The 25,095-nt window shown below is 44.2% G+C and overlaps 1 protein-coding gene and 1 long non-coding RNA gene across 2 annotated transcripts; one reads left to right on the forward strand and one right to left on the reverse strand.

Annotated features, from left to right (window-relative positions):
- Positions 1 to 267: 267 nt before the first annotated feature.
- Positions 268 to 25,080, forward strand: LOC104318458 (sodium-coupled monocarboxylate transporter 1-like). The gene is made up of 15 exons (XM_069773245.1): positions 268 to 613; positions 2,156 to 2,221; positions 5,948 to 5,999; positions 7,568 to 7,635; positions 8,508 to 8,662; positions 10,077 to 10,217; positions 14,201 to 14,330; positions 15,792 to 15,880; positions 17,185 to 17,297; positions 18,637 to 18,704; positions 19,012 to 19,098; positions 20,142 to 20,335; positions 21,555 to 21,658; positions 23,360 to 23,445; positions 24,949 to 25,080. Exons 1-15 carry the CDS (start codon positions 281 to 283, stop codon positions 25,078 to 25,080), a joined length of 1,818 nt encoding a protein of 605 aa, XP_069629346.1. The 5' UTR covers positions 268 to 280.
- Positions 14,556 to 20,550, reverse strand: LOC138682431 (uncharacterized). The gene is made up of 3 exons (XR_011322526.1): positions 20,446 to 20,550; positions 18,951 to 19,082; positions 14,556 to 17,261 (listed from the first exon to the last, which is right to left on the reverse strand). It is a non-coding gene; the product is annotated as an uncharacterized lncRNA (long non-coding RNA).
- Positions 25,081 to 25,095: the final 15 nt, after the last annotated feature.

Consider the following 25,095-nt stretch of genomic DNA (forward strand, 5'->3'; position numbering starts at 1 on the left):
CGAACCGTTCCGAACCGGTCCGAACCGTCTGAACCGTTCCGCACCGCACCTGTCCCGGCGGGGCGTACCGGACCGCCCCGCCCCGAATCTGCCCCGGCGAGGTGCACCGCACCGCTCCGCACCGCACCTGCCCCGGCGGGGCGCACGGTACCGCGGAACACCCGACCTCCTGCACCAGCCCCCCCCGCCTCCCCTCCCCGTGCCGGCCCTGCGGGGACAGCAGCTGCCCCTCTGATTTTGGGGCAGATCCTCAGCTCCAAGGGCGAGTCCCTCCGCTAGCATGGCGAGCTTCACCGTCTGGGACTACGTGGTCTTTGTGGGCATGCTGCTGGTCTCGGCCGCCATCGGGGTCTACTACGCCTTCGTGGGAGGGGGCCAGAAGTCGTCGAAGGACTTCCTCATGGGGGGCCGCAGCATGAGCGCCCTCCCCGTCGCGCTCTCCCTCACCGCCAGCTTCATGTCAGCGGTCACCGTGCTGGGCACCCCTGCCGAGATCTACCGCTACGGTGCCATCTTCTGCATCTTCGCCATCACCTATGGCCTGGTGGTGCTGTGCAGCGCCGAGATCTTCCTGCCCGTCTTCTACAGGTTGGGCATTACCAGCACCTACGAGGTAAGGTGGAGTGGAAGGAGCCTTTCCACAGCCTTCAGGGAGCTGGGGGGCTTCTCATGCCCGCTTTCTACGTGTCTCCCCTCAGCCTCTTCCCCCAAATCCCCCTGCACTCTGTGCTGCTCCATATCTCCACAATGCCAAGAGCAGGCTGCAACCTGCTCTGTCCCCAAGTCTGCCCACACTGCCTTCGCAGAGAGGAGATGCTCAACCCTGCTGTCTTGGCTCAGGAGCCGTGCACCATGCCCAGATTTGTTTCCTCACTCCAGATACTCAGTTCAGCAGGTGGATTAATCCTCGTGCAGCTTGGATGGTGACATGTGGTTAATGATGTGTAATTAATATGCCAAGAGCAGAGTGCAAGAGCATCTAACATAGGAACCAGAGTTCTTACATCACGCTCCCTCCAGATAGGTTTCTATGCTTAGGTGCAGCCATGAATGTCCCCCTCGAGCAGACTATATATTTGTGCTGTTCTAGAGATTTGGCGGAGACACCCTTTCCACCTGAGGCTGTTCACACTGCTGTAAAGCAGCTATAAAAGATATATGTTCTATTTGCGGACAGAGTTCAGAGATTGAACAACTTTTTGTGTCTGTCCAGGGGTTCAGCACTGATTCCCTGCGTGGACATGCTCACAGATCACATTTTAAATGCTCAATTCACGAGTAGGCACTTTGAGATACTTCAGTGTTTGTCTGTGTCGATTGAACAGATCGGCAGGCAAAGGAGATCCCTTTTGTACAGCCACACACCCTAGAGGGTTGTTTGGACAGATGGTGGAAAGAAACCTGCCCTACAGCATGACAAATTCATACCGAGGTTGTGCTGTCCCAGGCTAGATAGAAAAGTGAGGGTTCCTGTTTTGCAAAAGGCTAGATTTCCACTTGCCTCTGGGATATGGCAAGCTGCTTTGGGCAGTGCAGGTGAGGATACCATGGAGGGTGCCGCTGACCACTGAAATCCTTCTGTCCTCTCTCACAGCAGTTCAGATGGAACCACACTTAATGCCAGAGTTTCCAAATCGACTAAGGCTTAGGAATAGCCGTAATGTTTTTCTCTCTGATTTCACAACGCAAGTGGGTTCTGTTGTTTGTTGGTGTGTCGCTGTGAACTTTTAGGTTGCCCTGTGCAGATTCAGGAGTTGGACTCGATGATCCTCGTGGGTCCCTTCCAACTCAGGATATTCAATGATTCTGTGATAATATGTGCTGGTCTTTGCCAGGTCACGGTGAACAGCTCCTTGTCTATTGAGTGCCTTGGGGCAGCAGGGTAGCACCAGTTTCCATTCTGCAGACTCCATCGTATACTGACTAGCTTATGTCTACTTCACTTGCTGGCGTGTTATTACCCGGTGGTGAGGTTTGTAAAAAAATAGCAACTCAGGTTGAAAGAGATATCAATCAAGGTGACTAGGAGCTTTGGCCATTCATGAAAATGTAAAAACGACACTATGCCCTTCCTGTATTGCTCATTGCTTCACTCTAGTCCTATCAATAGTGCCAAGTTTCATTATAAACATTTGGGTTTTATTGTCTTTTGCAGTATTTAGAGCTTCGATTTAATAAATACCTGCGACTCTGTGGAACGATCCTCTTCATTATACAAACGGCAAGTAAACCTCAAAGCTGTTCTGCGGTCCTCGTAGCCATCACGATTCTTCAGCTTAGTGTAACAACTGTTTTCTCTGAATGGTTGATGAGGTTACCGCAGTGCACGGGTGGCTGGGAGTGGGAGCAACAAAGCTCTTTTGGTGGATGCTGGGCTACCTGCCCCTTGGGTCTCTGTGTTCATTGTTGAGCACCCAGAGCAATCACTTGGCATCAGCGCCATGCCAAGAGACGAGCGACCCTTCACTGCAGGGTAGCAGTGCAAAGAGCAGCCGTTCGCCTGCCTGCTGGAGAAACCCACAATGGGTTCAAAATGTAAACATGCCCCAATTATCTACAGCGGCAGTTGTCATCCTCTGGTGCATGGATTCTGGGAGTCTGACTAATTCTCAAGGGTCTGTGAAAGGTGACAAAACAAGCTGTCAGGAGCTGTCATTTACTGCACAAGGGTTTGCACCACCACTGCTGGAAAAAACCTGGGTGTCTGCAAACTGAGAAGTAGCAAATTACTGCCTTGGGGAATGTTAAACTAAAGCAGTCCCTGAAATTATTGTTGGTGCAGTTTGCTGTAGCCAGCCCACTGCGGTAGTCAGTATGAGACCACAGCTTTTAAATGTACAGTGAGCGTGTGCCAAATGCACCAGAAATAAAAATGTGTCCTTTTCACAATTTTGAAGTGGACTTTTTGGGGAATTCAAAGCAAGAATGAATATACAATCAGAAAGCTTTTCAAGTTACCTGCTTGCTTTTTGCCGGTTTTTGTATTTTTAAGACACACCAGGAGTTACAGGGCAATCACACTTGCACCAATAAGGTGGTGGTCAATGCAGTGCTAATTACTTATTTGAACAGTGCTGCTTAGCTGACATTTATAGATACGCAAGCCCACAGGAAAAGTAGAGTGCTAGCATGTGTCAATCCTGACACTGCTTCATGAGCAAATATGAAGACATCACAGTTGCATAAGTTGGAACAAGCCAAGCATAATCTTTGCTTGCAAAGATCAGAAAAATAATTCTATACAACTTAAATACATGCTCAAGGAAATTAACTAAAGATCTATACGTGTCTTTCTGTGCCAATGACTAACAACTTAACCTGAATAATGAAAAGAATAGTGAGGAAAGGAACCCCCCCCCAGGATTTTAATGGTGTAATTTTCGCTGTTCTGTGAATATTGGCATGTGTTTAAACGAAGAAAAAAAAGGATATGTAGTGATACAACCTGAAAAACTACTGAAGAAGTGGAAAGATTGTGTCATCAGTCCTGTTTTAATTTACACAAAAATGTGATCGTACTTGTGACAAATTTTAATTTCTGGTGGTTCAAAGCGTCTGGCACTTGTTTGCTGTGTATGAGAAAGCCACTTTCTCATGCTGAATCCCTGAATTAGCAGGCTTGGAGAGGTACGGGTTTGACTGATGGACTATTAGATGGATAAGGAATTGGCTGGATGGTTGCGTCCAAAGAGTTGCAGTCAACAGCTAAATGTCCTAATGGAAACCAGTAATGAGTGGTGTCCTTCAAGGGTCTGTACTGGGACCAATACTGTTTAATATCTTCATCAATGACATAGATAGCGGGATGGAGTGCACCCTCAGCAAGTCTGTGGATGACACCAAGCTGAGCGGTGCAGCTGATTCACTAGAGGGGAGCGATGCCATCCAGAGGTACTTTTACAGGCTGGAGGAGTGGGCCCATGTGAACCTCATGAAGTTCAACAAGGCCAAGTGCAAGGTCCTGCACGTGGGTCGGGGCAATCCCCAATATCAGTACAGACTGGGGGATGTTGGAGCAGGTCCAGAGGAGGGCCACAAAAACTATCAGAGGGATGGAGCACCTCTCCTATGAGGAAAGGCTGAGAGAGTTGGGATTGTTCAACCTGGAGAAGAGAAGGCTGTGGGGAGACCTTACTGCAGCCGTTCAATATATAAAGGGGGCTTATGAGAAAGGCGAAGAGAGACTTTTTACCAAGGCCTGTAGTGACAGGACAAGAGGTAATGGTTTTAAACTGAAAGAGGGTAGATTTAGAGTGGACATAATGAAGAAATTTTTTGCAGTGAGGGTGATGGGACACTGGACCAGGTTGCCCAGAGAAGTTGTGGCTGCCCCATCTCTGGCAGTGTTCAAGGCCAGGTTGGATGGGGCTTTGAGCAACCTGGTCTAGTGGAAGATGTCCCTGTCCCAGGCAGGGACACGGACTAGATGGTCTTTAAAGGACCCTTCCCACCAAACCATTCTATGATTCAGCAGCACACGCTGACAGTCACTGTACGGACAGCAAGTCAAACATTGACTGGGTGTGACAAGTGTCAGTAGTTGGCTGTGAAGTGATGCAGCTAGTTCTGAGGAGACATTCACCAGGGACTGCTCAGGACTGGCAGCTTTCTTGGCAGACAAGCTATATGGGAAAACCTAGAGAGGACTCATGGCACGGAGAGAAACAAACATGCGCACACACAGGCGGGGAGTGGTACACAGGTAGGAATAACTATTTTCCCAATGGCCCCACCATCCTAGCTGGCATGTGCTTGTAACAGGTAGCAAGCGTGCAGCAGGGGACCAGGGCAACCCGGTCATGCTGGGTGAAGCAGCCCCTCCATACTAATTTCCTCCCATAGTTGGATTACAGCTCACTCCAGTTACCTCTTGGCTCTCTCCCCAGCATAGCTGCTGGGCACGTGGTAGAGCTCCACCACAGGGACTGACTTTGACCTGCTCGAAAGCCGCAGCGAGTAATCCAGCTGTTAGCCATCCTGCTCTGGTTTACCACCTGTGCCTAGGGCAGACTCCGCACTCGCGGGAAGGGCAAAGGCTTGCTGAAAGCTGGATGACATCTGATTCTGCTGCTTTTCCATGCCCAAGTCCCACCCCTGTAAATCAGGTAGTCAGAAGAGCTCAGCCATGGAAAGCTGATGCAAGTCAGCTCAGGACCTGACTGTGATTTAGATCTTTTGAATCAAGACCACTGACCTTCGCAGAAGTCGTCTGCATGTTGCAAGCTGTATTCCTCTGAACCACATCACAGCTGAATTTGTCCTACTAGTACAAGACAGTAATGACAGTGGTAAAAAAGCAAACAGGATTTAAAAATATACACAAAGAAATTACAGAGAGTATCAGTGTATGAATCCCGTTATGCCCACAAAAGTGGCTGGAGTAGCTCCTTGATTTGTCTCTATCTTTACTGTATTGGGTGAAAATACAAATCTGCTGATAGTCATGCATGGCTTCATCTTACGGGAGCGTAACTCCTTATAATGCTATCCATAATGACTAACTAATGCTGTATTTTTTGTTCTTACTCACATGCATTATAGTTGCATACTGAGAGGCATATTGATCCCAAGACTGAGAAAATAAATTGTAATAAATTCCTTGGCAAACCGTGTGTAAACCTCATCAACTTCCTTTTGCTCCTGTTTCTGCTGTATGACTGCAGTTTTAAAGCAATAAAATAAGTTAATTATAAAGGCCAGGAGAAGCTGAAGAGGGATTTGGTATTTAAGAGTCCCTGGTATTTATTTTTAAGAACACTAGCCTGTGAGACTGCAGTGCTGGTTTGTCTCAGACATTCATCTTCTAACAATTGGAATTATTTCTCAACAGTTATGAATTTAGGAAATAGAGACTGCATAAATGCTTGAAAAGAAATCGTCTCAGAAAGCTATTACCTTTCCAGGAATTTACATTTATTTTGATCTTATATCTTTTTTCCCCTTCTAGACTTTATACACTGGTATTGTCATTTATGCTCCAGCTTTAGCACTAAATCAAGGTAAGATGAGTACACTGCAACTGTTCTACAGTTATAATTTTTTCTGCATATAGTACTGGTATGCTTTTTTTTGGTAATGCACACCTAAAAATATAGCTCAAGGCTTGACTGTGAAGTCTTCTGAGATTTCTGTTGCTCCTGATGGGAACTCTGATAGGCGGCCTCCCATTTGTAATCCTAGTCCCTTAATCCCTACCTGTAAGGAATTATAGAAGAGGCTCAAGGGGAAAGCCTGCTCTCATTTACTCTCTCTCTCATGCAATATCCTCAGGTAATGGCTACATTCAGAAAAGTTAAGAAGACTTAAGTAAATTTTGAAGTCAATGCAGAGACTAAACACACTTTTAACTTCCCTGGTTAAGTGCTTTTCTTGAAGAGGAGAGCCAGGCAAAAGTTCTGTAAACATGGTTTTGAGCTGCCTTGAACTCTTTAACTTGGCCTATCATTATGCCAGGAAAACCAAATCAACAGCAAAGAGATAGTCAACTTAAGATGTTTGTTGTGATATTTACAAAATTAAATATTTCCATTTTCTACTTCAAAATGACTCTCTGCTTTGAAAATGAGCCGCATTTATTTTTAAAGGGGGAAAAAAGCTTTTATGTGGAGCCAAATGAAACTTTTAAACTGACACAATTAATTTGTCCACTTGGCAAGAAAAGGCAATAACAAAATGCAAATAAAAAATGAATCATTTTGGCTAGAATGAAAATCACAATTGTTCTGTTCATTGGGGTTTTTTTTGGCTTGTTCACTAACAAAAAAGGAAAAAACCCAACGCTGTCTGCATTGGTCTCCTCCGGTGTGTAAGTCCCACAGGTTTTATGTCCTTGATGTTTACATTTGCCCTGCAAATACATGCTAAACCAAGCTATGCCCTAGCTGGCTCCCAACTGGAAGCGATGTTTTTCATTAGCTTTGTTGCAGCAGTTCTCATTAGCCTGAGCTATCTGTCGGGGAGCCCCCGAGCACCCTGCCTGGTGCAACGAGAGCGTGCCAAGCTGCGGCAGTGACAGCCTGTACGCCAGCTACAGCACAGTGTGGTCTGGCATAGACATACTATCATGTTTCCCTAAAAGAAAGAAGAATAAAAGAAAGGCTTTTAGTCTGAGACATTTCTTTCAGACCATGCTTGAAGCACCCTGCATCCGTGGAGCATTGCCATGCTGTTTACTTGCTTAAATCCCTGCCTAAGGACTCTGTGGGACTACCCAGGCGCTTCGAGGAAGGACGTGTTTTAAAACCTTCTTGATTTGGGGCCTACAAACATATTGGATGCGTTGTTTGGCAGCTTTCACATTAAAGACAAATAGCTTCTTAGATCCTGAAATATATCTAACTTTTTAGCACTTTCCAATCTCTGTAACAACCGTTTCATTTTTAGAACTGGTTAGGGCGAATCCTCCGGTATAGACACACTAATCTGTTCATTGCCATTTTTACCTCCTACTTTTGCATTTAACTTATTTCTAGTTTTTTTCAACAACCAGGTTCAGGGTGAAAAATCAACCTTCAGTTTTTTGTCCCCAATGTGTCATTCACCCTGGTGCCATTTCCCTCTTTTTCAGTCACTGGCTTTGACTTGTGGGGTGCAGTGGTGGCGACTGGCGTGGTCTGCACTTTCTACTGCACACTGGTACGTGGGCCCTTTGGCTGAGAAAAATCTCTGTTCCTTTCACCAATCACATCAAATCCTGAATGTCTTGAAAAGTAGCCTAATAACCGGGTTACCCCATGGGAGTACATTTCACAGCGTAGCTGTAGCCACAGGGCCATATTCCCCCAGGGACTTCTCTGGATGCAAAGGTAGCCACTATGTGACTCAAACCTTTTCTGTTTTGATACATTCAAACTTCTGTTGTTGCTGAAAGGACATCAGGAAGATAGATTTCCCTTCCTAAAAATCCTCCTGTGATTTTTCCCCTCATCTAGTAGTGTTTAGCTGTGTAATTTGTCAAGCACCTGCTTACTGCAACTATAATAGTCCTGTCTGTTATTGAATAGAGCCACTGAAAATAGCAAGTGCCATATGAACAGATTGGTCTTTAGATTAGTGTTAATTGACCAAGTGTCTAGAAATTATTAAATGGAACCTCAGTGACAAATTTATTGTATATGTTGGATTAAATCATGTTTATTTTTATTCACATGAATGGTACGCCTTCTGGAGTGAGTGGTACCATATACATGTAAGCTGAGCACTGTCTGCCAATTTATCTCTTGATAAAAGCTTCTGAACCAGGTTATGTGATGGAGGAAATACTGAATTAAACTATGTGTATGGCCAAAGTAAATTCTAGTGCACTTCCAAAAAGGGCCAGGATGTCCTGAATAGCTTCCAGGACGCATTCCTAAATACTCCAGTACAGAATTATTTCTATTAAAGAAGAAGATGAAATTCATCTATTATGCATAATACAGATAGTAACATTTCTCTTAGTTGAATGTGAGTGCAAAGCAAGAGTGCTGCTGCCCTGTTGTACCTGATACGTGCTGTTCCTCATGCAGGGCGGTCTGAAGGCAGTGGTGTGGACAGACGTTTTCCAAGTTGGAATCATGGTCGCTGGATTTTCATCTGTGATTATACGAGCTGTGGTGGTTCAGGAGGGAATTGGACGCATTGTAAATGATTCCTACTATGGAGGAAGATTAAACTTCTGGGAGTGAGTTTGTACTTGCAGATGATGTCCCTTCTTCATTCCTACCAATAGAGCCTATGTGACTAACTGTGAAATTAAACTGCCACTGAAGGAGGAGGAGGAGGAGGGCAGGAGTTGTGACCTAATTCTTATATATTTTTAAACAAGCTTACCTAGTTTGAGGGATATTTTTTATGTTTTACACCATGCAAAATCCTGTAAAGAGAAAACCCTTTTTATTTTTTCAAGTAGGTGTTTTAAGGATACATTTTGGATTCCACTGAAAGTGAATGGTTAATAGGAGAGGAGAATCATATTTATACCTACAATTTGCAAACAGCTGATTTATCATTTAAGCTACTGAACTAAAACAACTGGGAAAATCATATTTTTTTATCTAATCTGAAAAAGGGAAATGTTCTTCTTTTCCCTAAAAGAAAAATTAAAAGTAGTTTTAATAGTATTTTAACCTCCATTATTGTAACTAATCATAACCTAGAAATATGATCTTGCAAGGTCAAAAATACTCATTCTGACAGTGTTGACTCAAAAACCAGTGTAAGTTAAAAAAAAAGAAGTTATTGTACTTTTGATGAATAGGTGATTCCGCTGAGAAACTTCACCCAGTGCTATTAGTGAAAGTTTAGTGCGACAAGTATTACCTTTTGGCCTTTTGTCTATCATTTCACAATATTAATCAGGTTGTTCTGTAAAATTCTTCACAAAGTTCTTCAGTAAATCATTCATCTGTGGATATTTTCTTTTTCTTGTGAACGGTCATTTTTTTCAATCTGTTTGGCTGATTTGCAGTGGTTATGCTGCACTGCTTCTTCCCCCAATCACAGAGTTCACAGATGGAAAAAGAAAAGGAATAAAGGCACGTAATGGGTGAAATAATATTACATTGTTCACCAAGATAAGTATCATTTATTGCTAAAGAGTGATTTAAAAAAAAATATATATTTACGGCCATCTAAACTCTGTTATTCACTTAGAGCTAAACCAGCATCATGTTTTACAGAGGCCCTGTCCCCAAAGGCTGAGCGTGCAAACACACCTTTATATTGATGTTACACAGATGTCCCTTAGATAAGCAGGCATATTAGACTTTTTACTGGAGCATCATTTCATCAGAACAGTCACAGGCATCATACAGCTTTACTTCAGACTGTAGTTTATAGGCAAATAAGTTAGTTAAACTTCACCTTTGGACAGATCAGAGTGTTTCACTGGATCAGATTTCAGCTCTGAGTTTTAAAATTTGCTTTCCGTGATTCCACTTAAAGTTGGAGTATCTGAATGTTCAAAATCTGGCCAAATTAAGAGAGTTAGTATTAGAGTAAGTATGGGAAATTCTTTCTCCTAGGCATTAAGGTCTTCCCATAATGAGAAGATTTTCATATTCTGAATTTGTTTTCTCTTTTCCCTCTCCTTGTAGCTTTGATCCCAATCCTTTGCAAAGGCACACCTTCTGGACGATTGTTATAGGTGGGACTTTCACATGGACTGCCATATACGGGGTCAACCAGTCTCAAGTACAGAGATACATTGCATGCAAAAGCAGGTTCCATGCAAAAATGTAAGTCTGCCTACAGTAACTCTTAATGTCTGAATTGAGCAGTGACTGTTCTTTATAAGGGAGATTTTTTTAAAGAAATGGGTTTTGTCTATAAAAACCGTTTGTAAAGAGTAACAATTTTTGCTTTCTGTTTTGTGGACCAGGTAGAAGACAAATCAGCACAATAAATACCGGGTTTTGAATTACATATAATTGCAATAACATTGAACTTTGTGCCAGAATGTTTTACTGTGCCAGTATTCTTGCATACAAATAGCTGCATTAAGTTTATATGCAACCTAAAGACCAAATAATACAGTACTTGTGCTGAAGCCGTATCAAGACAGCATCTTGAATTGCTACACTGCTAAACCTAAATCATTGTGTAGGAATTTTGTATAAGTAAAGACTAAAAGATTTTCCCATACCGAGGAGTATAGGCATGAGAAAGTGCAGTAATGTTTTATTCAGTGATAAAATTGCTGAGGAATCATATATTTTGTTTTCATAATAATCATGGCTTTTTTTTTTCTAGGAATGCACTAAGGAAACTGGCAGAGAGTTCTGTTTTCCTTGAATTTAAACATTTCTGATCAGCCTTTACTCTAGAATGGAGTACATTTACTAACTCTATTATCTTACCTTTATCTTTAGTTTCATTCCAGTAGTTCACAACTCAGGATTTAAGAATTATTAGCAAGCTCATAAAGTCCATTTATAGGAGAAATACATAAAGCACATCATAACTGTAGTCCCTATAAATTCTATGATACAATGACATACAGAGAAGGAATTTTATGAAGGCTTTCACTTCATAAAGTTAGCAAAATACTCACATAATCATGCACAGTTCAGAACTGAAATATTTTGTTTATGGCAATAAAGAAAATCCACTTTTCAGCCATTTACGCTGCAGACAGGAATATGCTGATGCTCGCCATCAGCCACATCTCCAACACGCCACGTGGCTTCTCCGCAATCTCTGGCATGTGGCTGGGTTCCAGGTTCTTGGCGCTGCAGGGAGAGGAGGTGCATCCCACATCTGTAATGCTGCCTGGCATGATTGCGTATAGGAAAACAGCTGCATACATTGTGCCAGGGAGACTGTTTTTCCCGAGCACCTGCTCCACTTAGGGCTGTGCTCCTCTCTTGCACCCTCCCTACCCTCTATGTAAGGAGGGACACTTCCAGGGTGTCCCAGAAGCAGAGTGTTGCGAAGGGGAATCTGGCACCGTGACAGCTTCTGGGCAGATTTTCTGAGCTGTTGCAGCAGCTTTGACCAGGACTGGAGGCTATCTGGTTCTGGAGGGGCTTGGAAGGGATTTATAGCTCATACCATATTAGCAGTGGCACAGCCTTAATCAGTAGAGTCCTCTCCTGCTGGCGTGGGTGGTTGGACTCCATGGCATCTTGCTTCTGCCTCACGTGTGCAGGGTATTTCCCGTGCACGGAGAAATCATTTTGTATAATGGGGTTGCGGCTTGTCACAACTATAAACACTGCCATTCTGTGGTGACTAGTTCCTTTGCAAATGTAATTAGACACATCTGGCAAGTCACGTTGGTGGCCTGCACCTCTTAGTGCCATTTATCCTGTACACAGAAGTGTAAAATGCCATCAGGTCAAAGTAATAGGGTTTTGTACCCCTGTGGCACTTACTGTAAGGCTTTATAAGAGACAGCAAAATAATAAATCAGAGCTGAGAAAATAATTCTTTCACAGATCCCAAGCTGCAGATTTTGGGAAGGCCTTTAACAGTGGCACAAGAGTAGGAATTTTCTCAGGCTTTGGGAAAGGATTTCGTCTCATTCAAGAAACACACCAGTAGGTAGGAGTACATGCTGTCATCCTCAAACAGTAACCAGTAACTAGGCAACTTGAACAAAATGCTCATGTATGAACAATAACAGGCGCTCAGAGCAGGAGAGCTACACTTTCTGAAAAAATATGGGCTACTAACACATTTTTCTCTCCTTTCAAGGTCATCATCTGGTATGTTTCAGGGCTAAAAATCTTAGAGCCAGCCTGAAACAAACAGCTGAAAATAAGCCTTGCGCAGTCACAGTGCCTACTTCACCCAAACTCCACCCCACGTTACTCACCCAGAATTAATGGGAACACCTCCTGCCAATAGTGGTACAATTACTATCCTCCAGTGCTTACTCATAGGGTGTACCATAAGCTGGGATGTACATCAGAAGAAAAAAAAACAGCTTTCTTTTCACTGTCAAACACTGATGCAGTCTGAAAACAAGAACTGCTAGATTCAGACGAACAACTTCTTTTGCTTCCACGTGTTCCTCTTGACTTTCTAATCTTCACTACAGGCTCTAGGCGAATACTGCTATTACATCTGTTCAAAAGAGTTTGATTGATTTAACTCATTGTTTAAATTTTGTGCTAAATCAGCTTCTGAGTGCCTTATATCAAGGTAGATTATGCCAATGCAGGAACAGCTTCAGCTAAATGGATGCAAGACATCCAACCAATATGTAAGCGTCTTTAAGAAGAGGACCACTTCATTTTTACTAAATGAGTCTAGAGAGAAATGTAAGGTGCTGCTGGTTCTGTGTTTAGACCACCCCTAATTGCAAATACAAAGCATAAATGCAGTTTCCCCTACTATGTGTAAATCAGCTTTTATTTATATAGGTCTTTTTTTAAGAGTTTACATTGTGCTTGTCAATAATTTTTCTATGGTATGAACCTGATGGTTCAACCAGTTAATCTACATTACGCCTTTCTGAAAAAATGTCCATTTCCATGCCTAATGAGGCCTATAAAGGCAGGTTTACTTCTTCATTCATCCTGATGGTCCTCTAGAGCAGGCCAAAGGCTGGTGCCCCTTACCTTCTTGGGAACTGAAAGCACTAAAAGGCCTCCTGAAGCACTGCAAGCATGAATATATTTGCTCAGAAACCAAAGGTTCTCCCAGCAGAGGTCTTAGCAGTTGGCACAGGTCCAGGGTGTGTGATCTATCAGGCAGTTAAATCACTGTTGTCTGATGGTACACAGATAACGGAGAGGCAGCTGCCGGGAAAGAAATGCTTTTTCTCAAGGCCAAGCTCCAGGTGGCTGTGTTTGCTTGAACTGACCACCCTAGGTGAGAAGAACTTTGTGACCCAGGAGTTATCAAGAGCTGAGAAACATTTGAGAAGGTAGGGTAGTTAGATGGAAGGGAAAATTCCTCGCTGGGCGAGGAGAACAATTTGTTTTTCACTGCCAACAGAGGCTGCCTGTCGCGTGTGGCAGAAGTAGCATTAACGCCTGGTGAAAACGCGTTTCTGCTCTCATCGTTAGCTGAAGCTCCCGTCTGGCCGTGGGGAGGCAATGGGGTTACTGGACCGTACCAGGCTCCAAGTTGTTTAATTACTAAAGGGGAAGCCCCGGGGTTGGTGGCAAACGCCTGCTCTCTGGCAGCGGCAGCTGTAGGTGGCTCCAGGCCAGGTCCCGGGTCCTCGTTGCTGCCTCCCGTGGAGGGTGTCCTGGGGGAAAAATGGGGATTTGTTGCTTTATGAGGGAACTCCAGCGCCGTGTCAGCGTGGCACTGAAGCTCCAGAAGCCGAGGAGTGCTGGTGCTGACTAAAAGGTGACCCACACTTCGATCTGGGGCTCCCCGCCTTGCCAATCCGCCTGGGGTTTGTCTTTACCAAGAGGTGCGGCAAGGGGGGAAGAGCGTCTTCTTGCCATCCGCCTGCGACGTGCTGAAACGTGGGGATGCCATATCATTGCCGTATATTGCTCCCACCACCACCCGAGCAGCCTTTGTCAGGGGTCGGCGACTCAGACCGCACCGCCGAAACCAGAAGCGTAATTTCCTTATATTTAAAAACGCGCTCTCGCACCAGGTGAAATGCCGGGAGCCACGTACTGTGACTCCCTTTCCAGCGGGCAGCCACCGACCGGGAGGTCTCCGCAGCGCTGGCACGACGCTCGCTTGTCCCCCGGCGGGGTCTCGCGGGACGTCGAGCCCTGACGCGGCGTGTCCGTGCGTCTTGGCGCAGGTCCCTCTACATCAACCTGGTGGGCCTCTGGGCGATCCTGGTCTGCGCGGTGCTGTGCGGCCTGGCCCTCTACTCCATCTACAAGGACTGCGACCCGTGGACGGCAAAGCAGGTGTCGGCGCTCGACCAGGTAAGGTCCCGTCTTTCAGGGGAGGGTGGTGAGGGGGCATTCCTCCTCCGCAGCCGTAACAACCGGGGGGTCACGAATAAGGACGTGCCCGAGTCCCGTATCAGGCGAGGCTAACGCTGGCGGAGTAAGGTGAGAGCGTGGCGGGAGGGAAAACCCTGGAGAAAGCGGCAGACCCGTCCTCGGCACTGTTTAGTCCCGGCGCTGCGGGTCTGTCAGTGCCAGGCAGAGCAGCCATGTGGAGAGCGCTCGGTCCACCCACCCGTGCGGGTATTTGGGGTTTTCCACCCAAAAATGGAGTGCCAGCCTTGCGTGAAACGGGGCTTCAGAGAGAAGCGAGGGGAAACGCGTGAGGGACTGCAGGCCCTAGTGAGCTGCTTTGTATCACCCGACCTAAACTGCTCGGCGCCAAGGGAGGCGAAAGCCTTTTCAGATTCGAAACGTAATCGTGCCCGAAGCATACACCTGGAAGGCGGCTACCAGCAGGCGGTTCTTCACTAGCGATGGCGCGTCCTTCCCTCCTTCGGAAGAGAGCTGGGCGATCAAACCGCGTTGTACCGTGCTGCGGAGAAACCACCTTGTAACCGACCACGGCCTCTCCCTAAACAGGCCCCGAGCAGCACATTTACCTGAGGAACTAGAGCTCTGGGAGCCCATAGACTGACCAGAGTCAGGGCCCAGGAAAATCATGCAAGTCTTTTTTTGTATGTTTATGCCTGGGCTGTAATCACAGGCTCTGGATGACACCCCATGGACGATAGCTGGAAAGCCAGGAGAGGAGTACAGACAACGGAGTACCTGAGGCAGGACCACCTGGTCTTTAAGGGTAGGATAAAATGAGATACGGAAAGCCAAGGTGAAAACCCAAAGGAAATTAAGTTGTTCCTGTCAGTCAAATTCTTTCGGTGGAAACTGGAAGCAAGATACTAAAAAGACCGACTTGTCTGTGAAAAAAATGGTTCCCAGGAAGAAAAATCTTAAAAGTCCTCTCTCTTTCCAGCACTCAGATCATGCAAAGGTCGACAAATGACACACGGTTTCCAATAAGGAAATTGTTCTCAAGTACCCTGAGGTTATTGGCCTGTATCTAAAAACCTTTTTGTGGAGTCAGCGGCAGACCTAAGCATCTACTGCAGCACCCGAGCCCAACCGAGCGACGTACAATACAGACTACGTGCTGCCCAGCGCTAGCTTCCTATACCATCGTCACTGGAAACCAAGCCTGATGGCACGGCTGTATGCTCACCTCTGCTGGATGGTCTAAGCAGACCTCGCTGTATCTCAAGTGGATGTTTCAGGATTGGTTTTCCTCTGTAGAAAACTAATAAATAGTGCAAGGTGGGACATTCAAAATCAGAACAGCTGGGCAGAATGCCAGTGAGAAGGGTATAACAAAAATAATACAGTGACAAAAAGAAGAAGTAGGGCGAGATAGTAATATTTCTTACTCTCTGGATTTTTCAGCTAATGCCATACCTAGTGCTGGACATTCTCCACGATTTTCCAGGAGTGCCAGGGCTTTTTGTGGCTAGTGCCTACAGTGGAACATTAAGGTAATTTAATAATTTGGAACCTAGTGTCTTTTTCGTTACAGCTAAAGTTGCTTTTATAATAACACTTTTGCATTTCGTTTCTTTGTCTAGCTAATTTAAAAAAAAACACTATAAGATCTTTGCTAATGCAGCTTAAAAATCCATAGTTTCTAACAGTGGCTCTCTGAGGTCCTAGGACTCAAAGCTCTTTGGAGTTCCCTACTAGCAACGTGAGGAAATAGCTGGTCACACGCAATGTACGGCTCTAACAAATGCTCCTCTCTGTGCTTTTAAAGTCCCTCTGCTATAGGAATTTTTAAGTATTATAAATGGGTGTTTACACAAAAGAGCTACAGTTTGGGAGAATTTCCTACTGCTCATCTTTAATTTTCCAGTTTCAAACCTGCATAACTTTAAAGCCACCTCCCTTTCCTCATCCCTGATCTTTAGAGCCTTGTTTACAAAAGAGTTCCCGGACTTCCAATTGCCTCGAATGAACCCCATGAAAACAACAATCACTCTGTATTTTTACTGAAGGAGACAAATCAATCCCCTTCTATCCCATAGTGGGCAGTGTTTTGTTCAGCTTTCCCAAGGAGCATCTTTTTAAGAAACATCACCTGTCTTGAGGAAGGCTCTGAACAGTAGTAAGCAGATAAAAATGAGGAAACTTAAGAATGTGACACCAGAATAATTTTTTTGTTCTGAGTACTTGTAGCTACACAAATAGAGGCAACAGCCAGGATATTTGTTTTTCACACTGAGGAAAAGGCGGTGGCTTGTGAGAGCAAGGTACACATAGACACGACATCACCAGACTGGCTTTGTGCCTTAGAGTGCTGGTTTTTCTGACCCCATAGGGAGGCTGGAATAGTTCAGTTTGGACTAGATGCCTAATTTTTAGATGACTGTAATTAGATTATCTGAATCCTCCTCTGAGAGTGCATTCAAAGTAATCAGTGACCAGCATGTAGGAATTTTACCTACCCAGGTATATACTGTGTACATAATTTGTGAAGGTATCACGTATACCAGTAGTGTTTACAGCTTAGCCACATGTAATAGATATTCTCATGGACTTCTCCAGGCCTGTCTTTGCATCAGGATTTGCCTTGTCTTCACTAAGAGCAATTATTTTAAAAAAACTTTTGTAAGCTGCTAACTGCGTCACCTGGAATACTAAGTTATTTCAACCAATACAGCAGTTAAATTAGTTTTCTGACACTGTTCTAGACAGTGGCGGTTTCTCTCTGCCAGTAACCCATCTGTTATCTACAATTTCAGCTTCTAAGATAAAAAAATTGTATAAATCTTGCCTTCTGTAGTACTGTGTCCTCCAGCATCAATGCTCTGGCTGCCGTGACTGTTGAAGACCTCATTAGACCGTACTTCAAATCCCTCTCTGAAAAGAAGTTGTCATGGACTTCCATGGGGATGAGTATGTCTGGAAAATACCTTTTCCACTTTTGCTTTACAAAGTGAGGGCTTGATTAAGATCTCGCTGGCGGCAGTGTAAATCAGGACTAAGTGGATTCACACCAATAGGACTATGTTGGTGAAATACTTGGGGGAAATGAGATGAGCTGTGCAGGTTTTACACAGAATGGGGGACAAGCTATTTCAAGTGAGCGTAAGGAAAAAAAAAAAGAAGGCATCTTGTTTGATCTTTAAGCAGGAAAGATGCACTGCATCTGTATTCAATATTGATTTGCAGTACTACAAAGCCAAATGTCTCAGACTGAAACACCTGTTATTTTTCTTTCTTCTGTCAAAAATGAGAAGCATAGGAAACAATTTTGTAACAAACCTTTTGAACTGAGTGATAACGCGAGCAATAGCATTGTGTCCCAATAACATTCCAGAGAACAAGAAGCTTCACGTCTTCTCTGATACACTCTCAGACCCTCAGTCTGTTTAGCTCCTCTGTTTAATGTAACTCAAAGAAGAGGGCCAGAACTAGGCTGAGCAGATGGTTTAAATCTCTGAAGCACGATTGCCATCTCTGCTAGTTGTACTGTCTGCGACCAGCTGCAGGTGTAGCCCGAGGCAGTGTTTGTAGTAAGCGTGGAAAAACCACAGTCCCAACATGGTGTCATAGCCCACACCAGCGAGCACAGCAGACTGGTGGCAGGTGACAAGCATTAAATATTTTCACCTGAGAGCAGTTTCTTAAACATTATTGCAAACAATGTTTATGCCAAAATTATTGTTGATCTTATCACGAGTTGCCTGACATATCACATTATATAGTGAAATTAACCTATTGCTTGTGCAGTAAAATTCAGCAGGGGTAGGAAAAAACTCAAATAAGCCTGTGTTATGGGCCCTAGGAAAAAAACCTATGTCCTGGTGACCCAGGGTGTTCTTTGTCACGGCACCAGCTCCCAGTCATGTGCCAGCATTTACTTTCTTGTTACAAAGACTTTAGATTGAGAAGCAAAAATCATTCCCTCAAAATAAGGACTATGACACCGGAGATTAGCTGAGAAATATGAACAATACATGTGGTGTTACCACTATGGCTAATCCATGGCTGTCATTTAGCGACTAATCTTTAGTAATATACAGGAAGAGGGTTTTCACAAGTTTGCATGATCTCCTCTTAATGTAAACAGAAACCTGACCTTTTGGCCAATTCAGGCTCTCTTAGAAAACCCCAGATGCTAGCAGGTTTGTTTTGGGGATGTCAGGGGCCATGCTGAGTTAGATGGAAACATTTCCATTAGCGATTTTCAAACTTTGGCAGATTTACGCAGCATTCTGCCTTTCCCACACAGGCCTCTTTTATGGTGGAGTCTGCATCGCTATGGCTGCAGTGGCATCTCTCCTGGGAGGCTTGCTGCAGGTAGGTGTCAGGCTGCTTTTTCATGCCCATGTTGAATGACCCAGCATGAATTATGCAAGAAAATAATTGCTGGATACCATTATGAGATTAGTTTTTATTCTTCGTTTGGTACTGACCTCAAACAGCCCATGGCTCAGCCTGTGCTTTAAGCACCCATGTAACTATACCAAGTCCTGCCAGCTGAGTACGCACCAGTTAAAAAAAAAAAACCCTCATAACTTCCTTCTCAACATCTTCCCTTCTCACCATGTTGGAGGCTTCAACTTTCTTGCACAGCACCTGACAGCAGACTCTCTTCCTTCCTCAGGCAGCGCTCAGCATTTTTGGCATGGTCGGTGGCCCCCTTTTGGGACTGTTTTCCTTGGGAATCCTCTGCTCCTTTGCAAATGCAATTGTAAGTAGAAATTTAAAGCCCTGTTCATCCAAAATTCATTGATAATTTTGGTCATCTCCTTTCCCCTTTCCCCCCAGTAATTTTATGTTGGGCAGTAAGGGAGATGTCTTTGATGCTTTCCATGAGAACATTTCCCCTTGCTCCCTTTCATCCTTATTCCAAGGAAGTGATGAACAGGGCTGTATAAGAACTTGAATTTCCATCCCATGAAGAGATTTACATGACCAAAGGGGGGGAGGGGGAAATCTGAATAAAATCGAAACTTTGACAAGGATTTGTGGAAAACACAGTTTTAGAAGCAGGGAACAATGTGTCTTGAGATGTAGCTGAACACCCAGTAGACTCAGAGGATGCTGGCCTGTCTGAGCAAAAGGGGGTCAGGCTGGGAAAATGGGGCCCAAGCACTTGCAAACTGAATTGGGGTGTTCTCAGAGTGCTTCAGTATCGTGAAAGTATCATTTCCAGAGGAAAAAGCTATTCCATCAAAAAACATATTTGACAAACTTTGGAAATATGGTCCACGGGTTAGTCTGACAGGACTGCTGTTCGGTAAGGTTCACTGATCATTAACCTTTACCGCTTTGCAGTTGCAAATTTTATGTATACACTAAAAAAGTAAAATAAAATAAAATAAAAATCACTAGCTGTCAGCCTAGAAAAACCCAACCCTGAGGTAGGAGAGACTTGCAAAAACAGATCACATGAGAAAAAGGAAAAATTGCTTCTGTATTTGTTCAAGGAGGGCCTCAAATAAAGCAGTATTTTCCTATATACCATGTGGCCCAAAGCTATCCTTTGACTGTAAAGGCATAGTGGCAAAATAAAGAGGTATGCTCGGGAGCTGTGAGTAAACACTGTATTTCCCAAAAGGGGAATGATGTAAACTCCACTGCTCTTCCCCAACCATAGATTTCATTTTTGCTATGGAGCCTGATTAGATTAGTTTAGATTATCTTGGCTGTTTCCTACTCATCTAGGTGTTGTTTTTTTCAAATATACTTTTGTTTTTCATGTAAATCCAAGTTTCATTTTCTGTTTTGCAGGGTGCATTTGTGGGTCTTGTCAGTGGCTTTGTTATTTCACTTTGGGTTGGAATCGGATCTCAGATTTATCCTCCGCTCCCAGAGAGGACCAAGCCACTCTATCTCTCAACTGCAGGCTGTAACATATCTTTAGAAAATTTGACGTCAACAGTAAATCCATTAACAAGAATCTCCAACACACCAACTACAGAGAGGTATACAAGCTTGTCACGTGGAATCAACAAAGCATGTATTTATTTTAAAGCAACACAAACATCTGCCTAGCATTTGGGTTACTGTAACTATCCCTCCCTGGTTTACCTACCAGGCTGTTTAAGATGAAGCAGTTTTCTCTGATTTTTTTTTTTTTTCTCCTGTCAGAGTGAAGTTTGTCTGAGTTATCCCAGAACTAAGTCAAAGTGAATCTTCCTGTTGATCTGAAAAGCTTCAGTTCAATATCTGAGTCTAAAGGCTTCGATATGCCTTACCGGGAACCATGGTGTTAAAGAAAACATAACATTTATAGTTATTGGATTAACTTCCATCATCTGTCACATGAATTAAAGTAGTAGGCAGTTAAAGGGCAATCTGCCAGTTTAACAGCTCCACCTACAACAGCTTGTCTGTGCAGAAATAGTTCTATTCAGGAAATTCAGAAGAGGGCATTATCTGTGTAGTGGGCAAAATATAAGGGATTTTCTGCCCTCTGCAATTACCATATGTCTTATTTTGGATAATCACAATTAAGTGTAACAGTCATGAATGACAATATAGCGAACAGCAGGAACAGAAAGAAGCCAAACAAACACATTTCTAGGGATCCCCAATCCTTACACCTTAGAGCACTGTACAATCAACAGAGACACCCTGGTACACACATGGGTGCCCAACATCCAGTTTCATATACTACACCTCTCACACCAGGCCTCCAGCATTGCTCATGGCTGAGGGGAAGCAACTGTTGCAACAGACAGAGCACATTATCAGGGAGAACAAAATAAGTTGTAACCCAAGTTGTGACAGTTGCCCTATTGTTTCTGGCTGTTTAGAGTTGATTTCCTACCTTTTTTTTTTTTTTTTGTCTCCTTTAAATAATGTCCCCCCTTCTAAAGAAGTTATCCCTTCATCTGGATAGCTGGAGCGCTCAGCTCTGCACTAGATTCCTAGCAGAGACAGGACTGTCCCGTTTTACCTGCTCTGTCCCATGCATTGCATCACGGTACTGACCAGTTTCCTCCCATATGAAGAAACTTATCCTGCAAATTTTAGAACAAACTGTCAGTGCACATTTTATTGTACAGAGGTAGTTCAAGACTACCAGGTCGCTTGGTTCAGAAGTAACTTAGTATTTATACACTGTCTGGAAACAGAAAACATTTTCAAGTTGCTTGGAATAGGACAGCACAGATTAACACTTTTTCTGCTCTTTTTCAGGCCTGCCCTAGCAGACAACTGGTATTCATTGTCTTATCTCTACTTCAGCACACTTGGGACACTTATCACAGTAGCTGTGGGAATAATTACCAGCCTCCTAACAGGTACTAGTTCCAGAGCTGTGATTGAATGTCTCTTAGATCTCTTTCAAACCAGAGAGCTGTCATTGCCACAGAAGTGCCCGTGACCTTGTTGCAAACACTGTGTAAAGGTTACCATCCTAAATGTCATGTCCTCCCCTCAGCCCTTCTGCACCCCACTCTTGGTCTCTGCTCACAGCAAAAGCTACTTCAGATTTCTAAAGAGAAAGAAGTTTCAGCAGTTTTTTAACCAGAGGGGAAAAAAAAAAAAAAAAAAAAAAAGACATCTTTCTTTCCTGTTTTATTAGATGCCAGCAGGGGCTGGAGGTTTAAGGGTTATCTCTGAACATGGCAACAACTCCAAGCAAGCGGATACACTCATGCTTCTAGAGGACAAAAGCAGTTTTGCTCTGAGTGAGTTCAGAGCACTCAAGGGTTATTACCTGCACCTGTACAGTGCATGCTTTTCACCACATTCCCCAAGCACTTACCCAAGAGCTGCAGACCCTGTGCATGGCTATGTTAGCTTCTTTCTCGATTTCCCTATACTAGCTGTGCAAGGGGCAAAAACACTGGTAAGAGCGGGGACTTCAGTTCCAGCCCATGGCCTCACTATTCTTGCATCTAGGTGAGATGCAAAGTGCGCCTGTCATCCAGCTCATGCATGGCAGAAATAGCACAAAAGCAGCTGCTCTCACAGCTTTCCCCAGTATGCCCAGCCAGATTCCTATGACAGCCCTCATCTTTGAGGCTCTTAGATTGCAGACCTATTAGTCTGACCTACTTCAGGACTATGAAACTCCAAACCCAGCAGACAAACTCAGTTCCATTAGCTTCCCTGTGCCTTGCAACTAATAAGCACAAGTTACACCTCTACCATTTTCTTTTCCTTGTGAGTTTCTAGAGGATTTGCTCTCCCCTTTCTTCCCATCACAAGCTCTTCCCATTGCTATAGTGATGCTTGCAGACAAATTTTGCCTCTTACCAGGTTGTGACCGGGTCATTCGTGAGCCATGAAACAAAGCATGAAAACTGGGCAACTCAGTAAATCCAGATGACAAATCCACGGCGGCGGCAGCGCCACCCCCCCCCCCCCCAAAACCCCAAAAGAATTAACCCAACCACACTGCCACCCTGCTTTTTGTGATACAAGATCCCATTTAAGCCTCAGGTGGCAATCAGAGCTAATTCCTAGCACCTGCATCTCCTTTCTTTCCCACACACATTCCCCCACAAGAATAGTTAATCTTCCATACCTTAAAAATGCCCAAACATCCCATCAACCCTCATCCCCCCTGTTATAAAAATTGCTGGTGACTCTGGAGACAGGACTTTTGCTGACAGGGAGCTGAGGATGGGGCTCAGGCTCCAGGGCTGCACTTGGTACCAGAGCTCCTGGACTGGCAGGGTGGTCCCAGATATCGCTGTATGGGATTCACCCTTTCCTGATGACTGTTTTTTTTACACAGTCAGAAATCTGAGGAGGATCTAGGAAACTCTGGGACATGGCTAAGGCATTTCAAACAGACCTTGAGGGATCATTTTATGTTTTGAGAGGTGCAGGGTATACGTCATTGTAAAGAAATGATCCTTAAGGCCTGTGATTGCTTGATGGCTTTTGCTGCATGACTCCGTCCTGCTCACCTGGCCTGGTGCCCATAGCTGGGCTCTGACATAGCATTTGCATGTGGAAACCTGGCTGATTGAAACCTGCCTATTTTGCAGGAGGACTAAAGCAGAACACAGATCGTAAATTCCTGCTGACCAAGGAAGATTTCCTGTCCAACTTCTCATGGTCTAAATCTGAGACAGTAAGTGTAATTATGCACCTCTGATGTAAATCAATCTTTCCTCCTGAGGACAAAGGCAAAAAGTTGCTGGCTTATTTTTTCCCACCAGGATGAATAGCACCTGATGCTGCCTGATATGACTGACTGCTTTAAGGCAGTGGCAGGGCACAAGGTGGGTAGGAGTAAAGGAGCTGGCGTAGGCAAGGAAGCTACAGCTTGACTTCAGTGAACAACAGCGCAGCAGCTGAGACAAAGGACAGTTGTTCTCCAGGTTTCTGCCAAAATACTCCCTCACTAGCCTCTTGGAAGCTGGCCCAAGGCACACTTTGGACTCAGCAAAGCTTCCTTTGTTTGTAAATGTGTTCTCTAAAGTCTCGATTTTTTTTGCAACTTTGGTTAAAGTTTAAGAGGAAATATTTCTAGTCAGTGTATCTGTTTCCTAGCTCCCTCCATAAGATATAAGAAAAGGGGGGACTTTATTGGGTAATAACATCCCTTAGAAGGGAGAATGTGGCGGAAATTTGGTGTGGTTTGGTGTTTGTTTTTTTTTAAATAAATTATACATCACTTTTCAAACAGTATCATCAGGATGCTGTACATTCAAGCTCAGCTTTGTTCAGTGCTTTTTGAGTGTTGCAGTACAGGCAATGATCATATCTTTGAGATGGTCCAGTTTGCAAAATGTTTTTCCTCCATGATGACAACTACCTTTAGTATGATCTCAGGTTTTTCAGCTTCTGGATATGAACACCAGGGAGAGAAAAGGATTTTTACAATACTATCGTAACGCTGTTTGCCCGTGTCAGGACTGGAGTCCGGTTATTGTCATTCACTGTCTTTAATGGGCCAACATCTGTTTTCACTATCTGGGAATTTAATCCCTGAAGTCTTTTGAAAACCAAACCACCTACATGGAAGCTAATGTCCATGGCCATACTATTTTATGCCCAGAGTCAGAAACAAGTGTCTGCCTGGTTGTACAGCTAGGAGCTGGATAACAAGTGGTTGGCACCACAAATAATGCAGAAAGTTGATTAAAGAAAAATCAGGGGGAACTGAGCAACTTCCTGTCTGTGAAGAGCTCAACATATCATTATGTTTAACAGCACTGCAACATCAAAGCCATGATGCATGTTAATCTGCTCTTCATGTCAAAGATGGGGTAAGGACCAGGGGTTGGGAGTCAGTAGCTCAAGGACCTGGTGGTGACAGATCACTAGACATGAAAACAGCAATTAGAACTTTGCACACCCAAAAATACTTCAGGCACTTTGCAGGACAAGAACATTTTATGTGACAAGAACATTTTACACAACTAGTACCTTATGCAATAACAAACTTTCCATGCCCCTAGAAAAATACCAGCTACTGCAATGAACAACTATTTGTGCTCCGTCAGCAACCAACATGTGTTTTCCTGCAAGGCATCCTGTATGTCAAGCCTGACTCTGCTTGCATGCAGGTCAAAGAGAGGAAGACTGTTTCTTCCACTTCACAGCACAGCTTTTGTCTTTTGTTTTTTAGCCAGAGAAAGTGGAAGTGTTGAACTGGAAACCATTTACTGTGGCAGCCGAAGGAAGTGACAACCCTGCTTTCAGCCCCATTGAAATAGATATTGCACGCAATAAGAACAAAGCCAATGGCCCTCACATATGACATGGGGCACCGTCA

The sequence above is a fragment of the Haliaeetus albicilla genome, chromosome 28 (assembly GCF_947461875.1).
Source record: "Haliaeetus albicilla chromosome 28, bHalAlb1.1, whole genome shotgun sequence".
NCBI classification, from domain to species: Eukaryota; Metazoa; Chordata; class Aves; order Accipitriformes; family Accipitridae; genus Haliaeetus; species Haliaeetus albicilla.